Raw genomic sequence first — 25,528 nt, forward strand, 5'->3', positions numbered from 1 at the left:
GTATACATACATTTAGGTATACAAACATGTATATGCGCACCTGAGGGTGCATGGTGGCCAGGGACGAGCGGTCGGAACCCGCCGGCGGGGGCAGCGGCTTCAGGAATGGCAGTTCGCTGCTGCTGCTATGCCGTGCACCACGCCGGCGACTGCCATCCCTCCCCTTCAACCTGTCCTTATCCGAGTCCAGCCACTCCAAACCCACAGTCCCCACCGCCCCGGTAGCAGTAGTAGCAGCAGTAGCAGCGGCCTGGCTCCTGGCTGAGGCGGTCTGCTGCAGCACCAGCCGCTGCATCTGCGTCTGTTGTTTCTGTTGCTGTACGAGCTCGTCCGCCAGGTGTCGTAACATGTGGGTGGGATAGAGCTGCTCCAGGAGGCGGTGCTCCGTCTCAAACATAAGGCCCAACTGGCGCTCCAGAAACACCTTGCAGGTGACATCGTCCTGGCCCCAGGGGAAGAGGGAGAATGGAGGTAATGATGGCTGAAGCACATTTTCAACAGAGGGTCGCACACAGCGGCGAGGCAGATGGGCACAGAGGACCACGGAGCGGTTGCGGCGGTGGCTGTACCTCTGGCTGAGGCTGCCTCAGGGATGTTGGCAGTGGTTTATTTCTCGTGCTGGATAAGAACAGACCTACACACAGGTCTGGAGTTTTCAAAGGTCGCTACCTACAAACTCCCGTACGTGCCGTACCTTACCGTGCCGTACGTACCTGCGTCACCACGATCGCGTCGCGGCCTGTGATGGGGTCCACCATCCGTGTGGCCATGACACGGTGCCAGCAGCACCGGGACAGGCACTCCTGGGAGGCGGCCGGGCGCTGGGAGCTGGTAGCGGGCGTGGTCCAGACCACATGCTGCGAGGTCTGGCTACTGCCCGGCCGCGAGGACGGGCGAGAGGAGGGTGCCGGCCGCGGCGATGGGTGCACCACCGATGGTGGCGCCCCAGGTGCGGCAGCCCTAGCAATGGGCACAGGCACTGCCACCGCCGCAGCTTGGTGAGCTTGATGCGTCGTTATCAGGTCGGTATTTTCGTTGGCGGTGTCGTGCGGGTGTTGAGGGTTGGGTTGGTGCCGGTCCTCCTGCAGCGGTTGTAAGGACTGCTGTGACTGCTGCTGTAGCCCCTTGGCCGGCACCGCCGCAAGGTCAGATCTGGGGTTGCCGCCACCGCCACTGGGAGCAGCACGTGCGGATGCAGCGGCAACGGCGCCGACGGCCAAGTGCAGGCACACAGCTTCGGGGCTATCGCGGCCCGGCTCGCAGTTGCTGCAGCCTCCAGCGCTGCTGCTGCGAAGTCCAGACACCTGATCCTGCGACCGACCTCCACACGCGAGTGCAGATTGACGAAACGTCGCGATGACCCCCCACTCCACCTCCCCGCTCCCCTCATCCGCGGACACGGGAGCCGCCGCCTGAGCCCCGGGTGCCGCGTCTACCGTCGGAGCCGGCGTGGCGCCAGCAGCGGCGGCGGCATCAGCGGCGGCCTCGTTTATGATGGCCCCCAGCATCCGGCCGCTGCCAGCGTGGACATCGCCAGCGCACCGTGTTGCTTCATCCTCGTTGCGCAATGGCTGCAAATACTGAGAAGCATCCGCCGCCGACGACGCCGTCCCCGCCGCCGCCGACGCCATCGAATGGAGCACTCGACGCCCCCGCCAGGCCGCCAGTTCGCTGTCGTCCTGCGAGAGGCAGTCGACCGGCTCCTGAGTTGATGCCCCCGCCGCAGCCGCCGCTCCACCAGCGTCCTTCGGCGCCGCAGCCGGCAGGACCTCCTCCTGCTGGCTCCTTAGGCTCGTGCGCCGTATCGCAGCTGAGTCCGGCTCCAGGAACGGGGATGCAGCAGATGATACGGCTGTGGCCGCCGCCGGTAGCTCAGAGCGGACGTCGGGTTGCTGTACACTCCACGGCTGCCCTGGCGTCTCCGCCGCCGCCTCGCGCCGAAGCGGACGGAGAGTTGGTAGCGAGCTGGGAATATCAATGCCGTTGGAGTAAAACGACGGCAGAGATGTTACTGGAGCCGTCGTTGCCGCTCCAGCTGCTGGTGGCGTCGGCCTAGTAGTCACTGCTTGCGCCATCGGCGCGGTGCACCCACTGTGGGTTGCGGCAGCGGCCCCGCCGGCTCCGCCAAACAAACCCTCCGTACCCGAGCTACGGCAGCCGTGCGCCAGTACCATGGCGCTCAGCCGCACCGTACTATTGCTGCAGCTAGTGGCGGAGGCGGCCCAAGGAGGGCTTACGTCAGTTAAGCCAACTGCCGGACCGTCGTCCACAAAGCTGAAGACCGCTGTACCCGTACGGCCGTCACCACTGCTGACATACGTGTACGGCAATCCGCGGCCGCCGGCGTCACCACCGCGGCCATCGCCGCTGACTGTCGTGCCATACGATAGCGCTCCGCTGCTCGGGCTGCCAAAGATAGCACAGGCCGCGCCACCACCGGCCCCGACGCTGCTGCCCCCAGCCATGCGGCTCCGTCTGTGATGAAGCGAAACAGATGGAGCCAGCGGTGCATACGGGCGGTTTGCGGACGGGCGGGACGAAACCAGCTGTGTGCTCAGGCCTCCACCCCCACCAAGGTGCGCCGGCTGGCTCAGAATCATCCCCGGCCCAAGCTCCCCCAGGGCGGAGAGAACGTCTGCAGAACCCGCGCCGACGAGACCCACAGTAGGGCCCCTGGAGCCCATGCCAGGCCTGTCCAAAGAGCTGCGGCGGGGCTCCATCTGGCGGGGGGGCTGCGGCAGCCCACGCCAGCCAGTAAGGCCCTCGAAGTTAGCGGTGAGCTGCCGTGGTGCTCCCCGCTGAGGCAGCGGCTGTGAGGGCGACGGCACGACGGGTGGCGTCAGGCCCGAGAAGTCAGTGTGACGGCCCCGCGGGCAGGCCAATGGCTCTCCAAGGCAGCCGGAATCCAACGCGGCGGACCTGGTGGTATAGGTGCTATAGGCGCCGACGGAGGGGTTGACGGGCCGTGGAAAGCCGCCTGCAGAGACTCGCATGTTGGTGGAGTAGGCCGAATACAGCGCCGACGGCTGTATGCCGCTAGGGAGGGTGAGATTCTTTATGGACAGTGTGCGAGCCATGTTGGGGTTCTCGCCTAGCGTCACCGTCAGCACAGATGTGGCCAGTGGGCCGCTGCCCGACGTCAGAGCATCTTCCAGGAGGTGGTGGCTGCCGCCGCCGGCGGGGCCCACAGCTGCCGCCGCCGCCGCCGCAGCGTCCGTTGATATTGCCGTACCGTAGCCGCTACCGTTAAACGACGGTGCTGTGCTGCCGTCATGGTAGTTAAACGATGACTGCTGCCAGATGGGTTGTGAGGGTGGCAGAGGTTGGGATATGCGCATCAGGCGCTGAGTATCAATCGTGACCGCTACCGTGGCCGAGTCGGCGACAGAGTGCGAGTCAGCTCGGGATTTCCACGCACGCCATGTCAGAACTCCGCTGTGCTGCCGGCTACTGCCGTTGGGTGCGGAGCTCAACGCCGACGAAGACATCGCGCCGCTATGGGGGCGGCAGACGTCGCCGTAAGGCGCGGGCCCGAGGGCCGAGGTATGGGCCGCGGTTGAGGCGGCTCCGGCAGCGCAAGGCGACGCACCTGTAGCCACCAAGATGTCGTACGCATTCCTGACGTACGCGCCACCGTCGGCAGCGGCGCCCACCTCTGCCAGCGGCTCCAGCTGCGGCCATTGGGCGGTAGGGGCGGCCTGCAAGATCTCTTGCTGCCGGTGCTGGTCCTGGTGCTGCTGATTCTGTGGCGGCTGTGACGGCTCCCGCGGATCGCCGTAGACATACGGGTTCTTAAGCTTGCGCGGTTTGGAGGCGCCTGGGACCGTGCCTGCTTCCGCCGTTGTTGCCACGTCTGATACAAGGGCCGGCGCCGCCGTCGTCACCTCGACCTGCCTGTCTCGGCCAGCTTCCGGGACCGACAAAAGCGGCGGTACACGCACCACGCCTACGAAGAAGGGTAAGAGTGCATGGTGTAAAACGCGCAAGGCTTGGCTTTGGATTCACATCACATCACATCACACCCCTGTCTCAACTTCATGTGCAGGAAAGACCCGGTTGTCCTTTCCCCTACCCAGCCTGCGTTCTCTCCACGTACGAGCTCCGTACAGATTTCTTAGTTATTTGCTGACTGACCTCGCTGCCCGCTGAGACCTCTCTCGCAGGCACGTTCACCACCTGGCATCGTGCAGGGCGCACGCTTTCCCGATCCCCTCTGTCGGCCCTCAGAGTAGCTCAGGACACGCACCTTTCCAGGTCCGGCCCGCCCCCTGTGGCAATTCGCCGGACATCACGTCCTCCAGCAGCCGCGTCAGCTTGTCAGGATCGTATGAAAATAGCTGGCCCAGAAGGCTATCGGCCAGGTGGGTGGTGCCATTGCCTGCGTGGACTGTGTAGTCCATGCACACGAACCAGCCCCAGGCAGCACCATAGGCAGCGGCGGAACATGGCAGGACCGTAAGATGCAACCTCACTGAAGCGTCTTTCTCCAACATTAGGTGACATCGCAATGCAATCAGGCCTACGTCACCACCCGTGGTGTCGTACCGGCACAGGTGTAGACGGCACCAGCAAGTCTCAAAGTCTCCCGACGGCATCACGCCACGCCGCATCTTGCTCTGCCCATTTAGAAGATCACGCGATGGGAGGTGTAGCCGACATCGGCAGCACATCTGGCAAGCGCTATTCACCAGCACCACCAGCACCACCAGCACCACCAGCACCACCAGCACCACCAGCACCACCAGCACCACCAGCACCACCAGCACCACCAGCACCACCAGCACCACCAGCACCACCAGCACCACCAGCACCACCAGCACCACCAGCACCACCAACCGACCCAATGCATGCGGAAAGGTAAATCGCTTCATCCCCATGCGGTCCCTGCCTTACCTACCTACCTACCTGTAACCCGGTGTTTGTCCTGGCACGCTGCTTCTGGGCAGGACTCAGAGCTGACAAGCTTCGGCTCCGGATGAAGCAACACTGCTGCTGTGGCTGCAGCTGTTGCCGCCTGTGCATTGGCCGCCTGCATATTGGTCGTATCATTCCCCATTTGCTCTCCAAAGTACAGTTTGCTGCGGCCGTTCTGGAACAGGACGGTGCCGTCGTGCACGGCGAAGACGGTAATAATGGAGGTGGAAGCTTCCAGAAGCAACATGTCCCGTAGAACCTGGAAGGCGTGGGCAGGAAAACGCAAAACGATGCGCACGGGAGGGAGGTACCGACATCAAGGCTGCACGACCGCTAGCCAAAAGGGCGGAAGGCTCTCAGTAAGTGAGAAATCATCGTTGTGCGAAGATGATGGATGGCATGGAGAGGCTGGAGGAAAACAGTTGGTCTCCAAATGTGTGATTTGAGCAGGGGGAGAAGGAAGGTAGGGTCGCGAAGTATCGCAGGTGGGCAGGTCAGCCGCCCCATCCGTGTCCTACTCGGGGAGAGGCGGGGCCCTGCGGGAGGTAGTGCCCGGTCGTGCGGTTGCTCAGGCAAGCGAATCAACGGCCTTTCCACGCTTTTGGCTTGTTAAAGCAATCACACGCTACGTTTTTATTAGGATTGGTCTGCAACGATACATGAATATTTACCTACCTTGGCATCCGCAATAACATTACACATATGGGCGGAGGGACTGCGCTGTGGTGGCGATCGTTTGGTTGCAGACGACGGTGACTCCGGCAGCGGTACTCGCTAGACAACGCAGCCGCAGGTAAGCCATTACGGAGCATATTGTCAGTTGGAGTCGCAATTACTTTTATAATCATAATCAATGAGTTTAGCGCATGGTGCTCTACCTGCGCCACAGCTTGCACATCGGGCTCCGTGCCCTCATCGACGGCATCCGTACCCCGACCATGCTCATGGTCTGTTTTCTTCTTGAATCGTAACTTCAGCCAAAGAGTCGAAAGACACATTTTCAAGAGCCTGGCTTTGCATAGACTTCCCGGTACAGGAGTAGCGTCAGCGATACGTGGATGGCTCGAGATGGCAGCGAACAGTGTTTACCATGCCTTGGCTAGGATATGTGAACGCTTATAAAGGTATCATTAGGGCTGCGTTACCGTTACCGCCCTGCTACAGGGGAAATGTGGGTTAGCTTTCAGCTGCAGTAAGAGCGGTTATCATAATGCATCGAGCATCCCGAAAGGCAATTGATCGAGCGCCAAACTTTACTTATGAAGAAATGCGACTTTTACGTGACGTTATAACCTGTTGTACTCGAAAGCTCGTTCATCATGCATTTCCATACGGCTTGAGCCATACGTTGATATACCGTACATACGTCCGGTGAGCGAGAGAAACCGCAGCTAGTTTGTTAACCCTACCTAAACGACGACCTAGCTGCAGTTTTTCTTGGGCACCAGATGTTATGTACGACGTGTGGCTAGAGTTTTGTTGGTTATTAACGTTGATTCTCATTATGACGTAGTAATATCATGCTTCTTTGTTGCGATTCACCGTTGCGGCAGATGCCAGCTTAGCAGGATCGTGGCACTCTCATCGAGCTTAAAAAAAGCAAGCTGCATAGAATTTTAACAAAGTTCTCAACCAGGCGGTATGATACACTGTCCTGCGCATCCCGTATCATCATCGGCGCAAACACACATTTCAGCGGACAACATTATTTGCAGCCCCAGTGGCGTCCTTGCACTGCGTCATTAATCTTAGATCAGGAGTAGCGCCAAGTCACAAGCGCGGAGCGCACGTGCCGAGCGCCGCCGAGTCAACACCCCCCCACTTGAGGGGCGGCAACGAGCCGAATGCGGTGGACGACGCACAAACTTCGTCGCACGAACTTTAACGCGGTGAACTGACGCACGGATCCGTTCAACAAGGCGACCCAGCAACCCAGGCTCTCCATTCATTTCCCACACAGCGAGCGCCTAACACGGCGACCCGAGGCTCCCGCATCAACCTTAACCTACCCGTTGTAGCTCCCTCACCCTGGCACGACGGACCGAGCTCTCCGCCTGCCATATGAGTTGTCCTTGGAAGCTGTAGCAGGACGACCGCAGAAAAGCAGAACCCATGTACCTGGTTAGTTAGTTCTGGAGGTTGAGGGGAAAACAGCCCCTGGTTCTCTGGGTCCGTGCAACAGCGTCGACACCCCTGTGTTTCGTGTCGTACAACTGCCCGCCAACCCGTCCACAAACCCGAGTCCGCTCTCCTTAACACGCCGCCTCATGCCGAGTCACGGGGCCATCTGGAATGCCACCTTTGCCAGCTCGCAGTGCCCAATTTGACCCTATTGGTCAGCAAGAGAGTAGAAATCCCGGCTCTCGAGTTTTCCCGAACAAATGATTCTTACCTCAGCTCCTCGCTCCGAGAATCAGCTCACCGCCATTTAGTTGCCTGTCACAGCGACATCCGCCCACGTCCCGCTTTAGTACCGTTCCCACCTCCTCCATCACCTCCATCACTGTAACAATCGCATGCCATCACCTCGGGCTCTCCTTACCCCCCCCTTTCGGACCATTCATTGACCGCTGCACTGGGAGAGGAGAGGATACCACAACGACCCACCTCGGACGGTGGAAGCAACTAAACCGCGACATCCTAATGCTCTTTACCCCTGATTCGATTTGGGACGCAAACGGTGCAGAGCGCCCACATCGCATCCAAGCATTAACTTATGTGTGTTATCCGCTGAGGACAGTAGCAGGTGTCGTACATGACTCTGGCCGTGTAGGAAGCGATGGCGCCGGAGACGTGGACCCGGACGGAAGGGGTAGACTCTGCTCTCCCCAGTGGATTTGGAATGTGAAGAGCACGCGGGATGACATGGTGCGCCCTCAGGGTCTCCCCGGCACCCCCTGACTCAAGCAGGGCAGGGCAGTCACCTAGCACCTGTACAGACCCCTACAGCAACAACCCCAGTAAGGACCCGCGGCAGGTCTTCTCCAGGGCAACGAGAGCAGTAGCGACGCGTCCGGTGTGTGGCGCATCATTGCTTTTGCGGACATATCATAGGGCGCGTCGGGCACGATGGATGTGGATTCGGGTTCGGATTTTTGGATGTGGATTCACGGCCCATGCGCGCGTGTGTGTTTTTTAGTGTATGTATGTGTGTATGAAAAGTATGTGCGTTTATTGACCAGTACTGCGAGTGTGGATGCGTAATGGCGGAGGAGCACTCCGCCCCCCACACACACAGCCGCATGGAGCCACAGCAGTGCCGTGAAGCGCCCTTCGAGTACCATCACGTCGTCGTCGTCATCAAGGCGGGTTCAGCAGCCTCCGTATCTCCACTCCTTTGTCCCGACGTTTTAGGGTCACGTTCACTTTACCGTCTTTTCTTCTCGCCTTAGTTAATAGCAGTATGAATATGTGTAATCCCGTGTCGTCGTGCTGTCGTCCCCTCCCACCCACCCGCCCATCCAGCTGGGGCACCGTCACCTCCCCACTCATGGACACCGTCCTCGCTTATACTAACGTCATCTGAGGCTAGAGCTGTATCTAGAGCTCCACCCCTACTCCGTCCCCTGTCCTCGGGGTTGGTCCACAACGGCAGTTCCGACCCCTCTTAAAGTACCACTGGGTGGTGGTGGCCGCGGTGAACCGGCACACGCACTGCCAGGTGCACCGGGTGACGGGGGAGGGCCGGAACACACCGCCGTGTGCGCGCCTTACCGACCTCACCACCCCCCCTTGCTGCTTCGCTTACACCCGCTCTGCCCTGTCCTGACCTAGGATCTGGCACCTAGCCTTTCCCGCCACCTGCCCTCGGCTCTAAGTTCGTGGCCGTATTCCCCCGTGCCCCTCCCCTAGGTGGGTGGGTAGGTAGGTGGGGGCCTCCGTCGCCCGTCACCATCCCCACCATCATCACACTTGTGGCGACACGGCCTCTTTGAACACCGTCACCTCCATCACCCCCGGCACCTCCGTGATAGCCGCCAGGGTCTCCAGGGAGGGCTCGCTGTCGATGCCGATGGCCATGATGGCCTCACGGTGCTTGGCAGTACGACACACCGTCATGAAGGAAATATTGACCTAGGGTGGCGGGGGAGGAGGGAGACAGTTCGACAGACGATTTACCGTACGACTTGATGGTGCGCAGTCCCCAGGACCCCGCGTGTACGGCGCAAATGGTGGTGGCGGCGGGGGGAGAGGAAGGGGTCCCGGGGGTGTGTGCCTGGTGTGGTAGGGTTGTGTGTGTTTGTGTATAGATACCCCCGAGCCGGGAGTGCCACGCGCCGTGACGAACATTTCGCGTATCACAGGCAAGAGAGCAACCCGTGTGTGTGCTGCGAACGTGTCTCAGTACACCTGGTTCCGGAGCTTGCGAGGGGGCTTATAGTTGCGGCCAAAACACCCCCCCTCCTCTCAATTCCCCCTGCAGCCCCCCCTCCCCCTCCATTTCCCCTACCTGGTCCTTGGCCAGCAACATGCCCACTCCTCCCACGATGCCCGGCTGGTCCCTCTGCCGCGTGAGCAGCACCGAGCCGCCCATCGCCAGCTCCACATCGAAGTTGCCAATCTTTGTGAGGAAGGGCTGTCCCCCCGCCACCTTGCCCTCCACGTAGATGCGCTGAGTGCGGTCCACGGCGGCGGAGAAGCGGGAGTCACTGGTGCCCAGAGCCACCGACATGCTGGACAACACCTTGGGGTGGGGAGTTGGGGGAAGGGAGGACAGGAAGGAAACGGACAGCGGGCGAGGAAGAGGGACCTTGGGGCGGACGGAGGGGCAAAGGGGAAGCCCCACCCCACCAACAGCAGCACTGGATCCAGGATAGCTGGATCCCTACCATTACCCAACACCTTTCATCGGCAACTCCCCCACCTCCCCTCCCCCTCCCCCTCCCCTCCCCCCCTGCCCACCTGGCCTCCGTCCCCACTGCGCACATGCACCTCCGTGATCTTAAGGTCCCGGTTCCTGGCCAGCAGGTCCGCATTCACGTAGTTGACCCGGGCGGTGGTGGTCCCCTCCAACACACCCTGGGGGGGTCAGGCGGGGGGGAGGGGGGGGGGCCGAGGGGGGTTACATGTGCAGTGAGTACTTAGGGCTGAATCGACCCCCCTGTCCCCCGCCCCATCCCACCACGGCGGCCCCCTATCCCGCCCTTACACGGTCCAGCTACTGCAGATAACAACACCCCGAAACAGCTCCCAATACCTTACAGGTCTTACACCCCCTTACACACCCCCTTCCCCCCTTACCTTAATGACCATAGCCCGCAGCAGCCGGCTGTCCAGGTCATCCCCCCGGGGGGAGGAGTACGTGATGGCCAGGTCAGCAAACCCGCGATCCCCCACCAAGCCCACCGCCGCCCGGCCCAGACCCTCAGCCAGGGCCATGTACGGCTGCAACTCCTCCAACAGCTCCAGGGGTACCTGGCGGCCGGGTCGGCGGGGGAGGGGGAGGTAGAAGGGATGGTAGGGAAAAAGGGGTGGGGGGACAGCTCCCGGCCACCCCTCTCGCACCCCCAACCCCCGACCGCCCCAATATCTTCCTGCAGCTGGACATGAGGCCGGGATGTGCACCCGAGAGGACACCCCTTCTTTTCCCTCCCCCTTTCCCCTTCCCTTCCCCAGCAGGAGAGAAGTAACCATGGTTTGCTCCCCTCCCCTCTTCCCCCCCCACCATAGGTGCATTCACAGCATTGCTGCACGGCCTGCCGGCCAGCGCCTCCATCACCGCCTCCACCACCTCCGTGGCCACACCCTCCTGAGCCTCCAGTGTGGAGGCGCCCAAGTGGGGGGTGCAGATGACGTCGGGACGGCAGATGAGGGGGTGGTCTGATGGACGGGGACGGGGACGGGGGGGACGGGGTGCAGGGGGTGCAGGGGCGGAGGTGGAGAGGAGAGGGCATTAATTGCGAGAAGCAAAGTTGGAGAGGTGGAGGGCCATAGAGGGGGTTTGTGCGGGGTGGGGAGTGTGTATGGGCGGGGCGGGGCGGGGTTCCTTCCTTCGCTCAGGAAGGGAGGAACACGACAATTGCACATACACACATACATACCCACGCACACACCCAGCAACCTCGACTCGTTTCCCTTGAACCTTGCTCAGAACACAAAAACACACATACACATAACACATACATACTCATAGTCACAGCAGCTCAGCCCTGCCATCTACGTACACACATACACGCATACACATGTACATACATGTGCACACACACACACACACTCTCTCTCATGTACACACCAGCACACACACCCACATACCGACCCTACCTCTCCCCCCAAAACACACACACGCACTCACCCTCGAAGTCAGGCGGCTCCTTCAGGAACACGTCCAGTGCGGCCTGTACTACCACCCTTGCCTCCAGGGCACCCAGCAGGGCGCCCTCGTCAATCACCCCTCCGTGGGCCAGATTGATGATGCGGCTGCCGGGCCTGATGCGGCGAAAGGCATACTCCCCGAACATACCCTTGGTGATGGGGGTGAGGGGCATGTGGAGGGAGTGGAAGTCGGCCGAAGACAAGGCCACATCGAAGGACACGAGCTGTACGCCCTGCGCGGCGGCCTTTTCGTTCGATGTGTACGGGTCGTACGCGAGGACGAGCATCCCCAAGCCCTTGGCGCGCCGCGCCACCTCCGAGCCAACCTGAAGGGGCCATTCGCAAGTGGCCATTGGATTAGGTTGGGATTCGTTGCGGCGGTTGGGGTGATTAGGTAGCTGTTGCAACTGAAGGCAAATCCAGGGTTGCGAAGAGGTGTAAGAAATTCGGAGACACGGAGGTGAAGTGGGGGTATCACATGAGGATGAGGATGAGGAGGTCACGGCCTCCAGGGGCCCTCTCGGCCCGTATAGTTCTCCCTCATATCATAGTTCAGAGATATCGTGGGTGTGTCAATCCAATATTCAACATCATCGAGTTTCTCATGAGGTACCGGGGTCGAATCCTGCGGGCCGGGGGCCGGATACGCGATGAATCCAAAGCACGGAGGAGATGTGCTTCACGAGGCACGCGTATGACATACGGCACTCCAGACTCTCGTACCGTACTGCATTGCGCCTTGCCGTACCTTTCCAAAGCCGTAAACGGCCAACGTCTTCCCCGCCAGGCTCGTCCCGAGGAAGCTGCTTCGGTCCCACCTGCCCGACTTCATGGCAGCATCTGCCTTCATTGGCGGGGGGTCCATTCCATCAGGCCTTTAGGGTTTCAGGGTTTTGGTATTGGATCAGGGGGAGGAGATGGCCCGCCTCACCGGGGGAAGTCATGTGCGGGTTGGAGGGCGGGGGACTCAGCGGGAGTGGCCGTGTAGGTCGAGTTCTCGCCCCATGCATGCAAGGCAATGCCCCCCCGAGGGGGGGGAGACGTGAGCCATGTCAGTGAGACGTTGGCAGCTGGCAGTTAGCAGTTATTGTTCAGTAGTAGGACCAACGGCTTGTCAGTGCCTACCGTCCCAAGCTCACATTCACCAGAAGAGCCTTAGCCGCGTCCCACCCAATCCCACCTGGGGAATGTTCCGAGCCATAGCACACAATAACGCTATGCCGTGCTCAGCTGCCGCCAGCGTGTTGGCCGTGGGTGCATTCACGACAAGGCAGCCGTACTGGGGCAAAGTAGGAGTACAGCCGCGGGAGGGAGTTGAATCGGAACACTCATACCGCAACGACGCTGGCGAGGGGCCCCGTTCCCCGGACGAATGGAAACATATGCTGGGGTGACGGACACACACACACACAGAACACATCCAAAGGTTGCAGCGCATGCTGGTTCGCGTTTCGACAACAGCCCGACACTGCCAAGCGAGGGGCTACCTGGTGCGGCACTACAACCCAAAAAAAAACAATCCGGGGGGGGGAGTGTGTTTTATAGAGTTCCTGAACCCCTGGCATCCTGAACCCCCCTCGGGGGGGCCCGTATATGTGAGGATGTAAGTGAGCTGGTGGATGCAGTAGCTGCATGGGGGTGAGGCGGGTGAAGGGTGGTAGGCATGAGGCTGTGTGGGCGGGTATATGCTCGCGGTGAAGGGTGTGCGTATGGCAGCACTGCCGTTCTGGTTGTGGTACTGAGGATGAGCGGGCAGGATTGAGACCGCCTCCCCTGAAGCATCACGGTTGGGGTTGTAGCTTAGCTACGTCACCGGTACCCCGCTACCCGCTACCCAGTACCAGGCGTACCTCGGTCGCCGCTGTGAGGTCGACGTGGTCGACCCCCACGCCGGCTCGCCCGACAACTTTAAGTCGGCCTCTGCTGGCCTCGAATATTGCACGGGTCACCTGACAGGGAGAAATTGGCGACATCGTGGAAAGGACACGTAGGTAGCGCAAAAAGTTCGTTGCGATAGACCCTGCCATGCCCAGCACGTATGGGTCAGGAAGGTAAAGCCAGCATAAGGTGACTGCTCTCAATGTCGCTGTTGACACTTTGCTTGCTTAATGTTTTTACCCGAGGCAGCACAACGCACCTTTGTCCCGCTGCGCACAATCAAGGCATCGAGCTCCGGTGCCTTTGCGCAAAGCTCCTCTGGCGTTAAGTCGTAAGCAAGTTCCACGTTACATGATCTTCTTAGCAAATCAATGCCTGCGGTCGATCCCTTAGCTTATGCTTGGTCAAAGATGATGCGACTTGCCAACGGTCCCAACCACTGACACCAAAAGCTTACCAGTCAAGCCTATTTTCTCCGTGATAAGAACATTGTGCCTTCTGACCAAGTCCTTAACTGCAGGGAAAGTGGTATCATTGATCCATTTTGTGTGACGCACGCATTTTCGCAGCACCCCGCAACTGTTATTCCTGCATGAAATCCACCTGCTCTGACAACTATACATCTTCGACTGTATATTGGTAGGCGGGCTTGAATCCCTCTCCTTGCCCAGCACTGGAAGGCAAGGCACGTTGTCCCAAATCCAGCCGGTGCGATAAGTGCAGTTGAAAAGGAGCGCAAAACTTCTTTTGAGTGCAATAACAACTGTTATAGGGGACGCACTTTAATCCAAATGGGCTGCTCCATATCCCGAGATGGCCGACACAGGACTCAAGAGGCCCCTCCAAGTTCCAATTCTCAGCATACCAGTAAAACATGTACATGCACGAAGATGCTTGTGTTTGTATATATGGTTCAGATTTTTCCAGGCACCTTGGCAGGTAGGATTTAGCGGCCTTCCTGGAGCTCCTTTGCCATGTGACCAGTTATGCAGATGTATGCGAAGGCAGTTTCTGCTGTATTGTGTTCATGGCCGATGAGCTAGTTCCAAGAGCGGTATGGCACACGAAACACGGCCGCTGGAGGCTAGGGTACGGCCCTTGCCAGCGGGCAACGGACTGTAGGTTAGTGCCATGCCGCCATCACTGCATCTCGCATGGGACATGCCAGAATGCTATGAACGACAGAGAGGACACGTACATGGAAAAAATTACTTGCTTGGTTGTAACAATGTAATGTAGACATTTCCCCCTTGCACATGTGAAGGCCACCTAGGGGCAAGATGTTTGAAGACTCCGGATTGAAATGTGCCCATGCCCTTCGAGGTCTGGGGACCATGCTCGTCGTAGCTTTCCAGCAATGCAGGTGCATGCCAGGAGAGTCGCGAGTAGATTTGACCTGGACCCTTGGGACAACCTGCACGTGACATGTCTAGTACAAGATGCGAACCTGTTAACCCAACCCTGCCTTTTTGTAACTTATTATATTGACAGTGGTTTGATGAAGATTGCCACCAATGACTTAAGAGGCCCATTGCATCAGTCCTGCCAGGAGCTGTCTATCCGGCGCGCCACGTACATTTCCGTGAATAACTGTCGCCAAATTTCCTGTAAGGTGCCTCAATAAGTGAACATCACGCTAGTCATACTGATCTTAGCCGTAGGTTTCGCCTGCTCATTTGTTTCTTCACACCCAGTTCCAAGCTTTTGGTTTGCACATGACCAACACATGCTCAAATTGAAAGAGTCCACATCTGTTCACCTAGAACAAATGATATTCTATTTTACACAAACATCCTTACCTCCCAACCTGTCTAGGGCGCCTTTGCTGGTATATTTGAAATAGTTCGGAGGGAATTTCTGGTGATTGCTTATACTTGTCGTCCTGTCTCAGGTGTCTCAGGGGTATTCTGAAGTTTTTTATCTAGACCCAAGCGCGTTGCGGGCACCTTTTGGGAATGCTGCGTGCGGTTCGCGGTTGGGTGTCTGGGTTCACAGAACAGAAAGGTAAGGCCATGTCCTGAACCAGTTGATCGAACTATGGCTTTCAGCCATGGGTGGATGATTGTGGTCCTTTGTCTGGTGAGGACGCTTGAAATCTATGCGCCCGTAGGCACCCCTAATGCTGTTGGCACCTCAGGTGTCGAACCGCCTCGCCCAAAAGAGCCACCAACAGCTTATATCCGTGCCCAAGTCCCGGAGCCGGCGCCATATGCGGTTGCCAACGATACGCGCGCTGGGTTTATGAGCCCGCCGCGGCGGGCTGGCGAGGCCGCCGGCGGCGGCAGCGTCGTTAAAGACGTGGGTACCTCATACCTGATCTCTGCGCGCAAACCTGGCAAACGGCCCGCAAGTGAGCTACACGACCAGGAGCCACCACCTCCCTTCGCGGAGCTCAGCCGGCTGCCTTCCAGCAGCAATTACCAGCACTTCACCCCAGCCGCAGCGCCCCGCGAGACACCCCTTGACAGCTCGGATTACCGCTCTAGCAAGCGCCACCATGGAAGTGCCTCCGTTGGGCCCCACACCGGCCCCTGGTGGCTGAAGCCCAACGCTGGCGCCCGCACAACCGGCGCCCCGCCGTCTCTGCCGCCGCCACGCAACCCTCAACTTTCAACAGATTCGTTTCGGTGTGGAATTACACCGTTCAGCTCTCGCCTGGGGATGGGCAGCAGCGGCAGGCCTCCTGTCCCAGCCAGCAGCACTGGCGGCGGTGTCGGCGGTGAGGGGGCCGGGGCTGGTTCCCTAGTACCGGCTGCTGGCAGCACGGCCTCCAGCGACGGTGGTACAGGTGGTGACGGCGGCGCTGGATCTATCCTTCAGGACGCGGGGCGGATGCAGTGGCAACGTGCTGTGCGGCTGTCCGTGAGCACCATCCGGACGGGGGCGCGTGGCGGCACATCGGTGCAGCCACGATCCGCATCTATCAGGTCCGCGCTGGGGCGTAGAGGCCGCTGCGCTGTTTGGCTTTTGCACCCACGGCTGTCATCGTCCCGCACCGCATCCTTGCAATGAGTTCTTCTATGGTCGCCTGGGAGGCCCAGTGGACTGGCTGGACCTTTCCTGCTTTCCTTTTCCCAGTGATGAAACGAGCACCTTCCACATGAAGTGCCTCGTGTAGATTGTTTAGTTTGTTTTCTGTGCTTGATCAATCTGTAGCATTCATTGCTAGGTCGCGGACTGACACTGTCTCCAACGGGGATTTTGCTGCCTTTGCGGCAGGCGACCCCAGAAACGCTGGTACGAGGGCGGACCGGATGATGACGATGAGGACGACGACGTCCTGGAGCCCGGAGCAGCGGGCGCAGGGAACGGCATGCAGGCTAGGTAAGCAACCCGCAGGCGAGGCCGCAGGATCCGGCGCTGCAAATCTGTGCAACCTGATGCATTCACCTAGCGAATTCGTTTCAGAAGCGCTGTGGTGAACTCGCGCGGCACAGTGCGTGCGAACGGGCATTTCTGAGCACTGCACTCACGTTGGCTGCCGGGTCGTTGGGCATTCCCCGCTGTATCCCATGGCCAAGATTTGCAGCCTGCAACCAGTCGTTTTCACGTTGCTTCTCATCCTCCCTGCTCCCTGCAGCACCTTGGGCGTCGCAACACCGGCCGCCGTGTCGGGCCTATTTGGCAAGGCAGCTGCGACAGCACTGGCCCTGGCCACGCCGCCTCCACCAGCGCCCGCCGTCACCACCACAGCGGCATCGCCGCCAGCCCCGCTTCCGTGCTTTAGCTTTGTAGAAGCTGGAAGCAGCGGCGGCGCAGAGAATGGCACGCCTAGCGCAGGGCTGCTGTCCCGTACAGCAGGCTCCGCTGCGGATGCATCCAAGCCTGTAGAAGCTCCCGCAGCTGCTGCCCCGCCGGTCATCGCAGCTACACGTACAGGCGAAGGTAACTGTACCGCTCCAAGTGGCGCAGCCGGTGGGTCAGCCGCGGCGGTTATTCCCGCAGCACCTAACCTGTTTGGCTCTCTTACAGCTCCTGGCACCACGGCAGCTGTCGCTCCTCCATCCGCAGCGCCAAGCGCGCCTGCGGGCGGTTCGGCTGTGCCTCTGGGCTTCTCTTTCGGCAATGCGGTAGCGGCACCAGCGGCTACGCCGACAAGCACCACGGGCGCGGGAGGCGCACCTGCTGAACCCGCCGCTAGCTCGGCACCAGCTGGCGGTGCCAGCACAGCTGCGGCGACCGCTGCCCCTGCTCCAGCTGGCAGTGCCGCCGTTGTGACGCCAGCACCTACCGCTGCTGGTTTTAGCTGCGGTTCAGGCACCAGCGCGGCAGGGTTATCTACCGGGACCGCCGGCGCTACAGGCGTGGCACCCAGCATCAGCATTGCGCCCGCTGCACCAAGCTTTTCGGGTTTTGGAGCCTCGGCGCCTGCCGCACCAGCATCTGCAGCGAACCTCCTAGCATCTGCCAGCGCGTTGAAACCAGCCGAGACGTCCACCAGCACGGTGACAGGTGGTACGGGCGGCAGTGCGGGCACGGATGCTGCTGTGAAGCCCGCCGCATCAACCGGGTTCAGCTTCGGTACAGCGCCAGCAACGTTTCCCGGTTTCGGTAGCGGGAACCCTACCACCGCCGCACAGCTAGCTGCAATCGAGACATCCACGCAGCCCGCTGCAGGGATTACGACTCGGGGCTTCTCGTCCGGCGGTGCAGGCACCTCCACAACCACCATAAGCAGCACAGCACCCGCTTCAGCGACTGGAACCCAGCCAGCTAATCCCTTCGCAGCGGCCTCCAATTCACTCACTCCCACGCAGCCGTTCACCTTCGGTACCTCTTCGACTGCAGTTCCGGCTGCTGCTGCAAGTGGAATGACGCGAGGCGCCGCTGGCGCGGAGGATACGACGGCTGCAACCGCAGTAGGGGCGCCCACGGCACCAGCCTTCGGGGCCACCACTACCGGAGGTAGCGCCGGTGGCGGCGTGTCATTTTCCTTCGGCACTGCTTCCTCGGCTTCCGCATCCTCCGGTGACAGAGCCACGCCAACGTTCGGCGTCTCCACGGCCAGTACTACAGCCCCAGCCACAGCCCCATCTTTGCCGACGTTCGGTGGTTTCGGCGGAGGTTTCGGTGCCACTGCAGCTTCTGCCGCGTCCGCGGCGGCAAGCAGCGCCATGCCGGCGCTTGGTATGCCAACGGGCTTCGGCAGTACGACAGGGACGCTGACCTTTGGTGCAGCGGCGGCACCGGCCGTGGGAACAGCTGGGTTGCCTGCGACGAGCACTGCCGCGCCGGCTGTTACAGGCGGCTTCAGCTTTGGCGTTGGTTCTTCAGCGCCCGCCACGGGAGCAACTGGATCATCATGCGGCGCGGCCCCGGCCGCCCCTTCTTTTGGCGCGCCCACGTTGGGGGCTCCTGCTGCCGCTCCCGGCGGCGCGGCGCCGGCACCGTCGTTTGGCGGCTTTGGGATGTCTTCAACTCCCTCGCCGTCTGGCAGCTCAGTCCCTGCATTCGGGGCGGCGGCAGTCACCCCAAGCTTTGGTGCGACACCGTCGCCTTTTGGGGGTGCGTCATGGTGCAGCCATTCTGATAGGATTAGCTGCGGTCGATTCTCGACATCTCTTGACATTTTTTCATCCTTGTTATGGCTCAAATGAGATGCTGAGTCCGTTGGCTCTGCGGAGAACCGTCCGCTAAGGAATCCGGGGCCATTCCCTTAAACTTTTTCCACTCCTGGCTTACCGCTTCACGTGTAGGTGCGGCTACGAGTGCATTCCCTGCACCAGCCGCAGCCAGCACACCAACCTTCGGTGCCCCTGCGAGTGCGCCTGCATTTGGCGCAGCCACCAGCGCACAGGGCTTCGGTAGCTCCGCAAGTGCGCCGGCGTTCGGGTCAACGAGTGCGGCGTCCATGACACCCACTTTCGGCGGCGGGTTTGGCACAGGTGCGAAAGGCTTTCCTCAGCACAGCAGCACAGTATTCAGGCATGCGTGTGCAGGCACGACGGATCTAACGGTGTACTGAAGTGCGCATGGCTTGTCGCTGCGCCATAGTGTAACGTACTATCAGCGTGACTTCTAATCTCTGCCGGACGGACTTTTTCAGATTCTGTCGCTGTTAACTTCTCTGGCAGTACCGCAAGCCACCTTGACCAAGTCTCTGAGAATGAATTGCCCGTCTGCAATCCTCCTCTTTCTCCCGTCGTTCTCTCAGCCACATCTCAATCGGCGGCGTCCATCAGCTTCGGCAGCACAGCTGCCCCTGCACTGTCAGCGCAGCCGAATGCCGCATCCGGCGGGACCACGGCTCCGGCCGCCTCTGGTTTCTCGTTTGGGCCCACCGCCGGCGGAGTGCCGGCACTCACATTCGGCGGCAGCAGCGCACCTGCCACTATGAGCTTTGGGACTGCTTCGTCCGGACCTTCCTTCGGCAGCTCTAGCGGGACTGCACCGGCGACGTTTGGATCCCCTGCTCCGAACACCTTTGGAACGAGTTCCACGCCTTCATTTGGTTTTGGCTCAGGTGGGCGCATACATATTTATGTGTATGTACTTAAGTGAACTGAGCCGCGGGATGTAAGAAGTCACATGCATAACTTTACCGAAACAAGTATTGCAGTAATGAAGTGGTAGAAAAAGCTGTGTGCCACCTGGGTGTATGCCATGCAGCTCCCGCAGCCAGCGGCTTTGGCGCCGCATCAGCCCCTGCCTTTGGCTCGAGCTCAGCACCTACGTTTGGATCAAGTGCAGGCCCCCCGGCCTTTGGTACCAGCTCAACTCCCGGGTTCGGCGTCAGTGCGGCGCCGGCGTTCGGAGCGGGCTCGGCACCAGCCTTTGGGGCCGGCGCAGCTGCTCCGGCGTTTGGGGCACCAAGTGCGGGGTCGTCTCCATTTGGGGCCACGGCAGCACCCGCTTTCGGTAAGCGTTGATGACTACGGAACTCACTAAACGATGCGTTGGGCAGGCATATCTATCTATCTATTCGTATCCCTTTTTCCTCTTATGTCCGCGGACTTGCAGCTATTTCCATTACCTCCAGACGGCCCAATACTTCTAGCTGGGCTCCATGCCCGTTCTTTTGCATCACCGTGAAGGTGGCTGTGGTGTCCTCAAGCTCATGCACATGGCTCATGTCTTAAAATTGCTCCCGCCTGCTGGCCCGTAGGTACAGCACCTCAGCCCTCGATGGGTGCACCCGCATTTGGTGCGCCACAGCCTACCGCGACACCGTCCTTTGGCGCTCCTGCACCAGCACCCTCCTTCGGGGTCCCGCAGCAGAACCCCTCTGCCACAATGCCCTCTTTCGGTGGAGCGCCAAGCTTCGGCACCGCGCAACAAGCAGCCCCAGCTTTCGGAGCCCCGCCATCCATGGGAGCGCCGACTTTTGGGACGGCAGCACCGGTGCCCTCGTTTGGGGCAGCGCCGCCTGCCGGTGGGGAAGGTTTCAGCATTGGTGCGGCAGGCGGCGACCGACGCCGGGTGACAGCATCAAGGAACAAGGGGCGTAGGTAGGCATTACGTTCATGCTTTGTTAGCGTCTTCCTGCGCTCCTTGGTGTTTTATGGCTGGCGTGCTTATTAACACACCGTTCGGAGCACTTGTGACTCCGGAACCCTTGGGCAAGCGGGGCGGCTTTGCTTTTGCCTCGAGGGAAAAGGCACCGCGTGTCTGTTGGACTGCACAATCTCGGAGTAAAGCAGGGATAATACATACTTGCCAAGGCAGGCCCGTTTAGGGGATGTTTGGGGGGATGCAAGGTATAGAAGGCACTGAGGGGCTTTGCATGGATGAGGTTACTTTGTGAGGAAGCCAGTAGTTCGTGCGGTGGCTGGTGAGGCTCTTTAGCCGACTTTGATTCTTGGTGTGGTCTTGTTGTTTGGCGCAAGGCAGAAGGGAGGCGAGCGCTGCATTGCTCCGCACGGGTCGGGGAATTAAATTAAAATTCCATGGCTTGAGATGCTTTGGGAATGGCGGTGTGAGATGTGCGACCCGCTACACAGTGCCTGCTGCGCGCCGAAGGCTCTTCAGGTCATCCAGTGGTGCAAGAGGGGGCGGACATGTGTCGCCTCATCCTCTATATGTGTTTGATGGTAAACTGGGAGGGTTACATCACCTGGCGGTGTTTCTGTTACTGAGGCTAAGCTGTCTTCGCTACGAAGCTTCTACCTCGATGATGGATCCGCGCTAAGTTTGACCGTGCCAAGCTCCGCAAACGGGGCAAGCACAGGGCAATGCACTCTTTTCGCCTTAGTTGCAAGGGAAGCGGAATTTTGACGGGTACGTTCATACACCTGAAATTATTCAGTTCGTCCGAGTCTTAAAATAATCCTTTTTAAGACGTTTTCCAGCCGTCAGCCATGAGCCTATTCTGACTGTTGCAACAAAACTTCATCTGCGGCCATATTGCATGGCGCCGATGGCTCGAGCCCCGCAAAATTCCAGAGTATTGCCCGTGACGACACGAAGAGCAACTCAGTTTCCTCTCTCGCCCGACGCACACGGATATCCTCCTGCATGCCACCGAGTCAGAGTCTTGCAGCTACTCTCCCAGGATACTCCTTAAAGAGGGCAGAACGAGTGTTCCAATGCCCTCATTTCCTTTCACCGCTCTTAAATGCTACACCATTTATGACCTGCAGCGCTCTCAGACTTAGTAATTAGGAGCCGCAAGCACTCCATGCTCCAGCTTTCCTCTGCTCTGCACTCCGTGCTTTTTCAGCCGGCACGATAAAATTGCTCCACATATTTACTACCAGTTCTATATTCCTCGTCAATGTGCCAGACTAGTAATTATCGAGGTCACGCGGAGCCCGGGGTGAGGCCAGCCACCCCATTACTAGCTCCTCTAGTGATTAATCCATGCCCGAGGCCCATTTTAAATGTGAACCATCGGAGCTATGTAAAACACGACTATTGCTGTGATGCTAGGGCCCCGTGCCCCGCGCCGTTCCGGGTGTAACCTCCGTGTAGTCTTGCAGTCCGCCAATCTTCCATGGCGGCCAATACTTCACCACAGCGCGCCCCACAATGTTCTCCTTGGGCAAGGGCCCCCACAGATGCGAATCGTAGCTATTATTGCGGTTATCGCCCATCACGAAGACCTGAGGGGTAGTTGGGTCAAAATCCAAGAGCCAAAAATACATTTACTTGAGTAGAATCCTGGACGCCAGAGATCGATTCTGAAGGCGGTTACGGTCCTAGTAAAATGCTAAGGGTTCTTCAGCCCATGGGAACTGCCAAACAGCACAACGCCGCAGATTAAGGTGGAAAGGCGAACGGACACCTGCAATTCCACATGTTGGTCCGCCCATCGACTGATACACGCAACCTGCTGGCACCCCGTCACATGGCATTTCCATTCCGTGATGCCCTTCACTCACATCCCCTGGAGGCACAACAAGCTTCGGCATCTCGTACAGGGGTTGCTCCGCGATGAATGGCTCGTTGCGCGCGACTCCATTGACGTATGTCCGGCCGTTACGGACCTGCAATTAAAACAAAACAGGCCAGCATTCCAATCGGTTGCATTTCGGGGTAACATCAAGATAAGGGACGACACGAAGACGCACTACACAGCCTGCTAGGTGCGAGAAAAGCAAGCAGGTCCCCGGGGCTTGTACACAACTCCGTACTGGGACAACCTAACCTATCAAACCTACGTGTTATAGGAGCAATATAGGAAAACGGGAAACAGGCGCCCATGTGCGACACCCGGTATGGAATCCCATCCTATAATGCCCACATTCTCGACACTCCAGTGGCGGCCTCAGTTCGGGCTGTGCCTCCGCGTCAGGTCCCCCTACGAGCCACAGAGTGGTCCTCGGCAGGGTTGTCCCTCAGCTTCGGGAAAAGGAAAGAAAAAGAGCCAGATCATCCTCGGCGGCCACAGAGGTTCCACAGAAGCTTCTACCCCTGGCCCTAGGCGGAAATACGACCCGTCCCACACCATAATTATCGTGGGAACACCGCGTTTCTCTGATCCTGCCGTCTCTCAGTCCCTAAATGTTGCTGATCTTGACCCATTAGATGCACCAAGACCTCTCCTTCACTGGAGAAGCGATTACCAGATGACGACACCCCTTCCTCAGAGGGGAGGTGTTGCGATATGGACAGCGAACCTCTTGCAGGTGTCTCACCTGCCTTGCCACTTTCGCTGTCCCACGGGAACGTTGCTTCCAAGTGACCTCCCTTCCCAAATACATGCCGACGGACGCAGCAGCTCGCAACATGTGAGCCACAGCCACATGCTTTACGGCGAGTCCCCCACACGCATGAAAGCCCTCGTAGCCAGAACATCAGTGACACTTCTACACAAATGTAATCCCAAGCGTTTCAATGGCGCTAGACGCTTCACCTCAATGGTGTCTCCCTCGACTGCCACCACGCGCTTAATGTAGACGTTGTCATCTCCGAAGATGGAGGGCTCCGGGGAGATCTCCTTTGGCGGGTGGAAGATGATCACGTCGCCCGGCACCGGGTCCCTGCAGCAAATTGCGGTCAGGAAAAGGTGCTGACAAGGGAGGAAAGAGGAAAGGAGGAAGGCTGTGGGAGTGCGAACCCAAATGTTGAAGATCATTTGGCAGACGAAGCACCCAGGGCGGGGCCCCGTGAAAAGCGGCCTGACAACGGAAGGCGCAAAAGAGGACTCTTTCGCGGCTCCAAGGAGCTAGGAACGGTGGAAAGGACCGAAGATTGATGCCAAGCCAGGCACTAGTGGACAAACGTACAAAGAATAGGAAAAGAAATATGATGCTGGGTATCGCAGCGCGCCGCGGCACAGGGTCCTGGACGCTCGGGCATGCGGCCGCGTGAGACTCACACGACCTGGGCTCGCAGGCCTGCGCCGTGCTAAACATCCTGGTTTGAACCCGGCATCCCGCGCTGCTGTCGTCGTTGCAGACACGTTGTCGCACCTAATAAAGCTGTAGGTGACTTTCTCGGCTATGAGCCGGTCACCCACATCAAAGGTGGGGTACATGGATAGAGACGGGATGAAGCGGGGCTCTGCCACGAAAGTCCGTATCCCGTACGATATCGCCACGGCCAGCGCGATAGTTAGGAGGTCGTCCTTGCTGATGCGAAGTCCGAATGCGCTAACATAGTCCGAGCTGGAGCTTGGGGATCCGGAAGACGAGGAAGATGAGGAGGAAAATGAGGAGGAAGCGCCGCTGCTGCTGTCCCTACCGCTGCCGCTGCTACCGCCGGTGAGGGTCCGGCCGCTCACCGACGGGTCTGAACCGCTGCTGCCCCGCTCAGAAAGGGCAGCTGGTGCTGTTGTATCCGGTGATGATGTGCGCGCCTCCGTATCTGTGTGGTGCCAACCGGCCATTTCACACACGGTTCAGCAGAAGTAAAGGAAGCTCAGGACAGACCCCAAATATAATGCATATAACATATGCGCACCTGACGACGTCGACTGTATTGGAGCGCCCCGCGCTGGGACCCTAAGGTTGGGAACAAGTGGTGCGCCAACTAGCCTGCAAATTGAAGGCCAGAGCAAAGGAGCACCACTGCTCACTGACATTCAATAATCCGGTGCTAGAACGTCTAGGCCTGATGAGTTGCAGCAGCCAACCGCGAAATACATAGAAAATCGCCTTTAACAGCACGCATGAAGGCGCGACATGAACGTACCTAAAGCATATAGTGTTTACTGGGTGTCCTGATGGTGTGCATGGGACGCGAGGCGCCAAACGTGTTAGCGTATGCATGGCTGCCAACTGGGGTGCTGCACTATTGGCAAGAGCTGAGCAGCCCAAATTATGCAGATACCAATCCCTCTCGAAAAGGATGCGACCATGTTACGTTGCTGCGCCCGAGCTTAAGAGAAGATGCCCGTCTCCACCTGCCGTACAAGCAAGCTAAATGAAGCTATGGTATTATTTGAGCAACATTCAACTCTGCTATGATTCGCTGCTCCTGAGAGTTCCGTTTTCAAATTCATTGAGATTCTACTGACCGGCAGAACCCGGACTTGCGACTGTACTGTGATACAGCTATCTGAGACGCTTAGCTAAATTAGCAATCTGTGCCCTGAGGGGCATCACAATTCCCAAACTGTAGCTGGGTCATGGACATCGGGACTCCCCTAGTTGAAAACGGGCCACCTGCTGGGCTGCGCGCACCTTTGAGCGCTCCCTACATCGAAACTCATAATCAGGGGCTTCATCGTCACAACACAAAGCTACCACGGCTGCATTGGTACGCATACAAAGGTGCGCGAAGGTGCTGGGTTGCAGGCGCTGGGATGGCGTTGCTCGACTGAGCAGTGATCTCAGCCAGAAATGTCGCATTTAACTACGGAAACCATAATTGACAATATCATGCTGCTGTCTTACTTCGTCCTGGTTTGGCTGATTAGCTCGGCACCCCGGGCCCACGATTTCGCAGGTGACATCCAAGGCGTGTTGCAATGTATCACCGAAACTAGCGGCATACACGAAACAGTCTCGCTCCGCAACCAGCATGGCCGGCTTGTGTGCGG

At 59.1% G+C, this 25,528-nt stretch overlaps 3 protein-coding genes across 3 annotated transcripts; 1 reads left to right on the forward strand and 2 right to left on the reverse strand.

Moving 5' to 3' along the window:
• Positions 1 to 8,820: 8,820 nt before the first annotated feature.
• VOLCADRAFT_60404 (uncharacterized protein) lies at positions 8,821 to 13,495 on the reverse strand (the record flags this gene model as incomplete). Its single annotated transcript, XM_002950327.1, has 10 exons — positions 8,821 to 8,988; positions 9,365 to 9,598; positions 9,817 to 9,933; positions 10,156 to 10,329; positions 10,580 to 10,734; positions 11,207 to 11,552; positions 11,975 to 12,070; positions 12,407 to 12,505; positions 13,077 to 13,175; positions 13,364 to 13,495. Coding segments are annotated over 10 exons (1,620 nt in total), but the record flags the coding sequence as incomplete, so codon positions are not given.
• Positions 13,496 to 15,141: 1,646 nt separating this feature from the next.
• On the forward strand, positions 15,142 to 20,552 carry VOLCADRAFT_90688 (uncharacterized protein; the record flags this gene model as incomplete). The annotated part of the gene is made up of 8 exons (XM_002950206.1): positions 15,142 to 16,031; positions 16,324 to 16,428; positions 16,685 to 17,019; positions 17,116 to 18,609; positions 18,801 to 18,989; positions 19,259 to 19,567; positions 19,714 to 19,962; positions 20,260 to 20,552. 8 exons carry the CDS (start codon positions 15,142 to 15,144, stop codon positions 20,550 to 20,552), a joined length of 3,864 nt encoding a protein of 1,287 aa, XP_002950252.1.
• A 764-nt stretch (positions 20,553 to 21,316) lies between these two features.
• VOLCADRAFT_104633 (uncharacterized protein) lies at positions 21,317 to 25,198 on the reverse strand (the record flags this gene model as incomplete). The annotated part of the gene is made up of 6 exons (XM_002950328.1): positions 21,317 to 22,145; positions 22,425 to 22,529; positions 23,399 to 23,554; positions 23,864 to 24,351; positions 24,448 to 24,521; positions 25,170 to 25,198. 6 exons carry the CDS (start codon positions 25,196 to 25,198, stop codon positions 21,969 to 21,971), a joined length of 1,029 nt encoding a protein of 342 aa, XP_002950374.1. The 3' UTR covers positions 21,317 to 21,968.
• Positions 25,199 to 25,528: the final 330 nt, after the last annotated feature.

This window comes from Volvox carteri, assembly GCF_000143455.1.
Source record: "Volvox carteri f. nagariensis unplaced genomic scaffold VOLCAscaffold_18, whole genome shotgun sequence".
Taxonomy (NCBI): domain Eukaryota; kingdom Viridiplantae; phylum Chlorophyta; class Chlorophyceae; order Chlamydomonadales; family Volvocaceae; genus Volvox; species Volvox carteri.